The sequence below is a fragment of the Musca autumnalis genome, unplaced genomic scaffold, assembly GCF_047663935.1.
Source record: "Musca autumnalis isolate F117 unplaced genomic scaffold, ASM4766393v1 scaffold_2, whole genome shotgun sequence".
Taxonomy (NCBI): Eukaryota; Metazoa; Arthropoda; class Insecta; order Diptera; family Muscidae; genus Musca; species Musca autumnalis.
Window position 1 is genome coordinate 258,452,090 of NW_027411755.1, and position 9,861 is coordinate 258,461,950.

General features: G+C 38.3%; 1 protein-coding gene across 1 annotated transcript; it reads left to right on the top strand.

Annotated features, from left to right (window-relative positions):
• Positions 1-2,801: 2,801 nt before the first annotated feature.
• On the top strand, positions 2,802-7,258 carry LOC141393426 (hydroxysteroid dehydrogenase-like protein 1). The gene is made up of 5 exons (XM_073966420.1): positions 2,802-3,015; positions 3,068-3,190; positions 5,689-5,799; positions 5,873-6,324; positions 6,389-7,258. Exons 1-5 carry the CDS (start codon positions 2,856-2,858, stop codon positions 6,515-6,517), a joined length of 975 nt encoding a protein of 324 aa, XP_073822521.1. The 5' UTR covers positions 2,802-2,855; the 3' UTR covers positions 6,518-7,258.
• The last annotated feature ends 2,603 nt before the right edge of the window (positions 7,259-9,861 follow it).

Sequence of the window (9,861 nt, forward strand, 5' to 3'; positions counted from 1 at the left end):
CAAGGTTTAAATGGACAGACGCACGGACGCTTTGATTTTTTTGTAACAACTTGTATTCACTGCCCTCATACGACGGCACAAGTTTCATCAGGGGCAAGTCCATACTTCCTGAGAAAATAGCCTGAAATTTGCAAAAAACCCCTATGACACCGTGTGTAGTGGTTGGTGTGCGAGATAAATCTCGAACTGATCAATCGATTGGGTCCAAAATTTGGCTTTCGTAATATTTTGTCCAAACTTAGTTCAAGTTCAAAGATAAGTAAGAAGATAATGTTCGGAAATTTTTTCGAACGATAACTCTTGAAGGTAACTAACGAATTGGTCCATACATTACACATTCTAATACATCTACATGATATAGATCAGGTTCGAATATGGACTATATTTGTTCACTAGGGTTATGACTTTTTTATAACCTCATATCTCAGTAACATAGCGTGATGAGTTTCTACTTAAGCTTACTACATACATAAGATTGCACTAAAAGCTTTTGAAGTTTTTATTTTTCAGAACTTTTGACCATTTTTTGAAGTCACTGCAAGCAGATATTTAACTCAATACAAGGTATAGGGGCACACTACATAACCGAAATGACATAACCGTTGGTTTCTCACTATTTTATCATCGTATAACATTATTTCATATATAATAATTGTTCCACAAACATCCCATAAGGGACAAGGGAAACTTCTCTCATATCAATGAGTGCACCCCGATTCATATTTAGCTTAATGATAAACTGTAGGTCCCATACAGTTTATCGCTGAGTCCGAACGGCGTGTCTAAGACACCGCTTTTGTAGAGAAGTTTTACACGGTTGAAATACTCAGGAAATGTCGCCAACATTACTGAGGGGTATTTTGTCACCGTTGAAAAGTGTTCTGATGTTGTCTGGCCGGGGAATCGAACCCACGACCTTATGTGTGCAAGGCGGATGTGCATACCATTGCACCAAGGTGGTACCCTATTTCATATATCATAAAAATTAAAAGCGGTCTGTGTGGGATCTCTTTCAAATATTTATGTGAAATAAAAGTTATTTTAGTCATTAATAGGCAAAAGGTCATTCATTCGTACAACAGGAAATAATTTTTTGAGAATTTTTTTTTCACTTCATAGTATTTTTCAAAAAAAAAAACCTTTTTTATAATAAAATGGAATGAATGATATTTTAAGCATAAGTAGGCAAAAGTTCATTCATTCTCAGTAGAGGAAATAATTTTTGAGAAAAAGTTTCAAAAACTCATAACCCTATTGTCCACTCCTTCGGGTACCTATCACACAAAATTTCATATAAGTTCACTTTAACACCTGCTCTCGATTCACTTTGATTTTTGTTGAAGCAACTTGCATTCGCTACCTCAATTACGACGGTAAAAGTTTTTTTCAGGGGCAAGTCCATACTTCTTGAGAAAATAGCCCGAAAATTTTAAAAAAGCCCTATGGTACCATATGTAGTGGCTGGAGAGCACGATAACTCTCGATCTGATTAACCGAGTTGGTCCAAAATTTGGTCTTCGTCATATTTTGTCATAGTTTTAGTTCGAAGATAGGCAATACCGGCCCATAACGTCCGGTACTTCCCCCGAATATTTTAAAAAATTCCACTTATGCGGTATGCACGACATCTCTTGAAGAAATTTGGCCCAAACTTTGGATCTCCTAATATTTTGTCCAAATTTATTTCAACTTCTAAAATGGAGGTATCTTAGGGTACCTCCCCCACAAAAGTTCAACATTTGTGTCTAAGTGCAGTTTAAGGTCTGTTCGAAGATGCTTTGGAAATGTATACCGATGCTGTTCGTTGTGGTCCTGTTTACAGCGATATTATGTTTTCCGTTGACAAGTCCATGCTTACTGGCATACTGGTCCAAAAGTTATACGATGACCCACTGAAATGACCCATATCTATCGAAAAGATATGACTCCCAAAATAAGACCCACTTCCATAATGCACTACGTCGGTCCATTCCTTTCATTCCTCCTCAGCAACACTTTTGAACTTTAGTCATAATCCACATTTTCGTCGGCAAGTTCAAATGTCCAAAAAAGGCCACAAAATACTGAAATGAAAGTTTCAATTCACATAGGCTGAGGGTATATCTCTGTCAAAAAAAGCCGACTGATACTATTTTACTTGTTTATTTTTATTTTATGCTCTCCCTCGAACAAATACAAGGACTTAGACAAATAGTCATTCTTATATTCTATAGATGTTAATTTTTGTCGTCTAATTTACGAGTGTCCATTGAAGTGACTTTTAAGATAAGTGCACATTTCCGTTTAACTTTTGTTCAGTTTAGCGTTAAGAGGCGTTGAAACGTTCATTCAGTCAACAGCTTCGTTGTAAGGGCATGTCGCACTGAACAACTAGTTATTCTATCTTTGCTGAAAAAATTGGCATGCCGACGGTGAGGTTGAACTCACAACTCTCACATGCTCTGTGCCGCCGTACTCATTATTTAGTAACTAGTAAATTAAGTAGTTTCACCTCGTATTTGTTAGAAAATAACCCATTATTCTTCAACTTACTTGTTTCCATAAATTTGTAATAGGTTATTGGCTGAGATTAAATACCTTTACATTTACGAAACCCAGTCAATGTTAATGTAGACATGCTTATAGTTTAAAATATACAAATACTAAAAATATACAATTTATGCAAAAAAGTGAAATATCGTTCACGTAAAATCAATAAATATCCATATAGGCAACATTACGTGCTGCAATGATAGTCGAATTAAATGTTTAATGTGGCAAATAATGGCTTGCCTCAGTGCATGTGGGAATGTGTTGCCAGTCAAATAACTGAATTCAATGGATATAGAGGTCTATTTTCATTTGCAGTGCATATAATGTCGTGGTATTCACAATTCTTCTTATCGCTGGGCTTTGCTACTTTTCTTTGTTATCTCTACGAATGTTTAAGGTCACCGATACAACTCCTGTATAATCAATGGCTTGAGAGGAACAAGAAATTAGTGCCCTTAACTGAGAGATATGGAAAGTGGGCTGGTAAGTAAATTTAATTGGAAACAGAATATTTGTTTATATATTTTTATTAAAGCTATAACAGGTTCAACGGACGGCATTGGTAGGGCTTATGCCCGAGAATTGGCCCGTATTGGTTTTAATATTGTTCTAATTGCCAGAAACGAGGAAAGACTGAAACAAACAGCTAATGAAATAGGTAAGTAATAAATAAAAAACAAGTAAAAAAGCGTCAGTCGGCTTTGCCGACAGATATATAGCCTCATCCAATGTGAAGTGAAACTTGCACCTACGGACAGATCGAATGTATATAAGGTCTCTTCAGAATTTTGTGGCCCTTTTTCGACATTTGAACTTGCCCACAAAAATGTGGATTAGAAATTAACTGCACTAAGACGCAAATGTTGAACTTTTGTGGGGGAGGTGCCCTTAGGGAGGACCGATATGGGCCATATTAGAAGTTAAACTAAATTTTGACAAAATATATATGTTCCAGAACCTGCAAGAAGCTACTAATTTTTACTACGATAACATTTTTTCCTTTATGTTATCGGAAAAAATTGTAAAAATTAGTAGATTCTTGGAGTTCTGGAACAGACCAAATATTAGGAGATCCAAAGTTTCGAACAAATTGGTTGGCTCATTACAGTGATATCGTCCTAGCATTTTAGTGACACTTTTTAAATATTGGGGGAAGTACCGGAAGTTGTGGACCGGTATTGCCCCACGATACTAAGTTTGGATATAATATGACGAAGACCAAATGTTAAACCAAATTGGCTCAACAGCTCGAGAGTTATCGTGCCCTCCGACCGCCACTTATGGTGACATAGGGGCTTTTTACGTCTTTCGGGCTGTTTTCCCAAAAAAATATAAACTTGCCCCTGAAAAAACTTTTACCGTCGTAATGGAGGTAGCGAATGCTAATCCCTTCAACAAAAATCAAAGTGATTCAAAAGCAGGTCTTAAAGTGAACTTATCCGAAAATTTGTGTGAGAGGTTCCAGATGGAGTAGACAAATATAGTCCATATTCGAACCTGATCTATATCTGATAGATATATTAGGATGTGCAAAGTATGGATTACAGCGGGTACTCACTTCAAGAGTTATCGTGCGTACAATTTTTCTGAACATTTTTGAACTTTTGTGGGGGAGGTACCTGAAGGAGTGGACCTATATGGCTTATCTTCGAATTTAAACTATGTTTGGGGGGCAGTGAATACAAGATGCAACAAAAATCAAAGCTTTTCGAGAGCAGGTCCTAATCTGAACTTATCCGAAATTTTGTGTGGGAGGTACCCGAAGGAGTGGGCCGATTGAATTTCACGGTGTGCAAAGTATGGACTAAATCGGTTACTCCCTTCAAGAGTTATCATGCCCACAAATTTTCCGAACATTTTGGAACTTTTGTGGGGGAGGTACCGGAAGGAGTGGACCGATATAGCTCATCTTCGAACTTAAACTAAGTTTGGACAAAATATTACGAAAGCCAAGCACCAGCCAGACAGACAGACAGACGGACGGACATTGCTAAATCAACTCCACATTGTCTGAAACACATTTCGTACAAACATACTTGGTGTCTAAAACCATTATTTCGATAACGCACATTTTGCCCGTATGAAAGTGTATATACCCTTTGTAGCCTAAAGACTGAGGGTATAAAAAAAGGTGGCGGAAAAGTGCCTGAATGTGTGGGCCGGTATTGCCCATCCTAGGAATGAAACTAAGTTTGGACAAAATATGACGACGGCCAAATTTTGGACCAAATCGGTTGATCAGTTCACGAGTTATCGTGCTCTTGCCACTACATATGGCAGGTATTGACACCAATACAAATGAAGTATGTGCGGTCACACGCATGCGGCATCGAGAGCTTAAATTTTTCTCTCCACAAACATTGTGTGGGTTAATACATTGCTAAAATTAAAAATCATTGAAAAAAGCGACGGCACAACCTTCTCCATTGACTTCTGAGTGAAGGCTAAATGGTGGTTGTTTTGTTGTTACTCTCATCAAGGGCACGTGTGCCCCTTTTTGCCTGATGCTGACATATGGTGTCACTTTGGTCAAAATATTACGAAGGCAAAATTTTGGCCCGAATCGGCAGATCTCTTCGAGAGTTATCTTGCTCTCCACACACAAGGTGTCATAGGGGCTGTTTTCATTGTTTGCACCTTTCACGTTATTTTCTCAGGTAGTATGGACTTGCCACTGATGAAACTTATACTGTTGTATAGGGGACAATGAACACAAGTTGCTACAACAAAAATCAAAGCGATTTGAGAGCAGGTCGTAAACTGAACTTTTCCGAAATTTTGTGTGGGAGGTACCCGAAAGAGTGAACCGATTGAGTATATAATGGAATCTCATCTAAGTCTGGTAGAAATTTCATGATGTGAAAAGTATGGACCAAATCGGTTACTACCTTCAAGAGTTCAAGACAGACTGACCTACATTGCTAAATCAACTCCAAATTGTTTGAAACGGATTTCGTCCATACATACTTGGGGTCTAAAATCATTTTTTCGATGAGTCATATATTGCCCGTATAAAAGTGTATATACCCTCGTTAGCATAAATGCTGAGCGTATAAGACAACTGTTGACTTGACTCTTGAAATCCCTTCTTTTGACTTTCTGATTCGCAGCTGTACCAAAAATATATTTATGTTTAATTATTATTTTTTTCAACAGAAAAAGAATTCGGAGTAGAGGTGTTTACTGTGAATGCTGATTTCTCACAAGGGCCGGGGATATATGAAAAACTATTTCAAGAATTGGATAAGAGGCCAATAAGATTGATGGGTAAGTCTAAATGGATTAGAAATTGTGCTATGGTAATATACATACATACATATTATCTTTAAATTTTTTTCAGTCAACAATGTTGGTATTGGCCACAATCCGCCCGGTATTATCTCTACTTTTAAAGCCCGAAATCTTTGGGACATGATTTATGTTAACATTGCAGCTGCCACTCAACTTTCGCGACACTTTATTGACTTATGGCTAAAACAGAAAGTACCCGGATGCTTGGTTAATGTATCATCCGTATTGGAATTACAACCCTGTGTATATGGTTCTGTCTATGGTGCAAGCAAAGCTTATTTACAGAGTTTTACATTGGCACTTCAACATGAAGTTGCCGCATTTGATATCGACGTACAACTGTTATCTCCAGGTGGTGTTCAGACTAAAATCAATGGATATTCATCTTGGGTGCGTAAAGGAAATCTATGGATTCCCTCAGCTGAAGAGTATGCCAAGTGGGCGGTAAATACTTTGGGTAAAAGTAATACCAGTACAGGGTACTTTTGGCATGGTATACAGGTTAGTGGTGAAGAAGATAACTAACTTTGATTTGATTAAATAGATTAATTACTCCCTTTCATAGGCTACCATTTTAAAATGCTTCCCTGTGCGCTTGAGATGTGTTTTCGTTAAACTGTTTGCATCTACAATGGCAGATGATACAACATTTATGAATGAAGCTGATATAAGAAGACGATATGGTCATTTATGAGGCATCGTTTATCAATACCATCGGCCAATTAAAGTTCGTCGGCATAGGGCCACGCCTTCATATAGTCCCCAAAGAATGGTACCTGCCGATTTTCGGCACTTTTGAAAACGTGAATCTTTACTGATAATTTTATGCAGGATTGCTGTGCATCCCCAACGAAGACAACATACCGAATTTTACATATTCCTGTAAGGTAATACAAATAAAACCTTCAAAATACCGAAAATCGGAAGCTACTGTTCTGTGGCGTGGACTTATACCCACACATTTCAGGTGGAAAACTTAGTACCCTCAACGAAGTCTAAATACCAAATTTTAGCCATTTCGGTGTGATATTAAGGCCACAAACTTCAAAATACCAAACATCAGGATGTGCCGTACTATGGGGACTATATGAAGGCGTGGACCTTTACTGACAAATTTCAGATGGAAAGTTTCATATCCCTCATGAAGACTAAATACCAAATTTCAGCCATTCTGGTGCGAAAATCAGGCTAAAATACCTCCAAAATTCCGAAAATCGGAGATATATGAAGGCATGGTCCGATGTAGCCCATCTTCAATGCCAAACATCCTAGGAGTAATAGAAACTTTCATACCAAATTATAGAGCTCTATCTCAAAAGTTGTGAGCTGTATTTTAATTTCAACAGACGGACGGACATGGTTAAATCGATGTAGAATTTTATGCTGATCAAGAATAAATATATGTACTTGGGTTATGACTTTTTTTAAAACCTCATATCGTGAATCTTAATTATAAGGTGATTCGGTGAAAAAACTTCACGCACAAAATGATTTTAAAATTTGAATTTATCAGAATTATGGGCAATTTTTTGAAGTCACTGTAAGCAAATATACATTTAATTGAAGCAAATATACATTTAATTAATTGAGTCATATGAGATAACCAAACTCACATAACATTTGTTCCTACTATTTTTTTTTTTTTTTGTTTAATTCTGAGAATCATACAGCTTCCGGACCATTTTTTTAGGAAGTATGGACTTGCCCCTGAAACGTGTACTATCCTAAAGTGGGCGGCGAATTCAAGTTGTTACGAAAAGAAGCAAAACGATTCGCGAGCAGGCCATAAACTGCACATTTCCCAAATTGTGTGTGGCAGGTATTCGAAGGAGTCAATATTCAAACCTGATCTATTTTCCATATAGATTTTACGATTTGGACCGATCCGTTCGAGAGTTATCGATCACCACTACACATGGTGCCATAGAAGTTTTTACACCTTTCGGACCATTTTCTCAGGAAGTATGGACTTGCCCCTGATACAATTTGTACCGTCGCACACTGGTCTGAAATTCAATTTTTCTGGCCAAAACCATTTGTACGTCCTTTATGTATTGATATTTAGTTTTATTTATAATTACTGTCACAAAATATTAATTCAGAATTATATTCACCCTGAATTTCCAAAAAAACGTTAAAATATATTAAACAGGGTGATATCATTGTACGGGGTCTAAAGTAAAACTTCTACCTACGTTTATAATTTTTGGTGCGAATTGTTCATATCTTCTAAGAAATTAAAATGCAAAATTACAGCTGAATCGGCTTAAAAATATGGCTAAAATTGTCAAATTATCTTAAATTGGGGGTACCCTAATATGGGAGCTATACCCCATCGTGTACCTATGTCGACAATTTTTGGTTGACATATTCTCTGGACTCTCAAAATAAAATTCCGGAAAATCGGTTCAAAATTGTGTTTCTTAGAATTAAATTTGTACCAGCCGAATATGAAATATTTCGGAATTCGATGTAGCCTGAACAAAATTGTGCATCATTTATCGCAACTTGGAATAAACGATGTACTTGAAAAGTACAAGGCCGACATTATTGCCATACAGGAAATACGATGGAACGGGAAAGGCGGCACAACAACATCTAAAGGTGATGCACTGCATTATAGCTGCCATGACACAAAGCATGAGTTTGGTTGCGGATTTGTAGTTGGTCGGAGGTTAAAACATCTGGTCTCCAGCTTCACCCCAGTGAATGAAAGATTCGCTGCAAATCGATTAAAAGCAAAATTCTTCAACATCAGCTTTTTTTGCGCCAAAGACCAAAGATACATTTTACGAGCGCATAGAAGTAACTTATGACCGTTGCCTTGCCCATGACATTAAAATTATACTAGGCGATTTTAATGCCAAAATTGGATCTTTGGCCCAACAGTCGGGCCACAGTGAAACATCTGGCAATGGTATGAGGCTGATAGACTTTGCAGCTGCAAGAAACATGGTAGTTAGCAGTACCAGATTTAATCATCTCGATATTCATAAGGACACCTGTCTGTCGCCAGATCAAAGAACAAGAAATGAAATTGATCACGTTGTGATTGATGGAAGACACGCATCCAGCGTGTTGGATGTACGATCATTTCGAGGTGCAAACATAGACTCGGGCCACTGCCTTGTTGCAGCAAAGGTACGTACCAGATTAAACGTAGCAAACAAAGTGCGACCAGACACAACACGGAAGTTGGACATCGGCAAGCTGCAATCACAACAGATAGCCACAGCGTATTCCACTCAACTGGCCCAACTGGTTATTCAAAGCACTCCACGTCCCGATAACATATCAGGACAATGGCAAAACATTGCCCACTCCATGCAAACAGCCGCAAAATCAGTACGACCAAAATCAGTACCATCAGACCTCCACCAAGGAATCCATGCCTTAACCAGGAGTGTCGTGCTGCTACCGAAGAGAAAAATGCAGCATATAAGGCTACTTTACAATCAGTAGCAACGCGTAGCACACGAGAGAGGTATCGGGAGAAAAGGAGAGAGGAGAAACGTCTTTTCCGCAGGAAAAAGAGAGCGATGGAAAAGCGGGAGTGTGAACAAATCGAGATGTACAGGAGACAGAACGATGTCCGAAAATTCTACCAAAGAGTGAAACATCAAACTGATGACATTGGAACTGGCACATCCTCCTGTAGAGACCAGCAAGGTAATTTGGTAACTGATACAGATAGTGAAAGAGCATTTTTCAAGACTGTTGGTATCCAATAGTAGCGAAGACGACGAAGATACCACAGTCCCAATCCCAGAAGATGGTATTGAATGTATACCGCCCAGCCAAGATGAGGTAAAGACAGCAATAAACCGGCTGAAGAATAATAAGGCAGCAGCAGCTGATGGCCTACCAGCCGAGCTGTTTAAAACCGGAGGCCACACGCTTATAAGGTGTATGCATCAGCTAGTTAGCTATATCTGGCAGGAAGAACGCGTACCCGACGATTGGAACCTTAGCATCCTGGGTCCCGTCCATAAGAAAGGAGATAAGACTTTATGCAACTATAGGGGCATAAGTCTTCTC

Coding starts and splice junctions, on each gene's coding strand:
- LOC141393426 (XM_073966420.1), top strand. CDS start 2,856: ATGTCGTGGTATTCACAATTCTTCTTATCGCTGGGCTTTGCTACTTTT. Junction 3,016..3,067: donor GAGATATGGAAAGTGGGCTG/GTAAGTAAATTT, acceptor TTTTTATTAAAG/CTATAACAGGTTCAACGGAC. Junction 5,800..5,872: donor GAGGCCAATAAGATTGATGG/GTAAGTCTAAAT, acceptor AATTTTTTTCAG/TCAACAATGTTGGTATTGGC.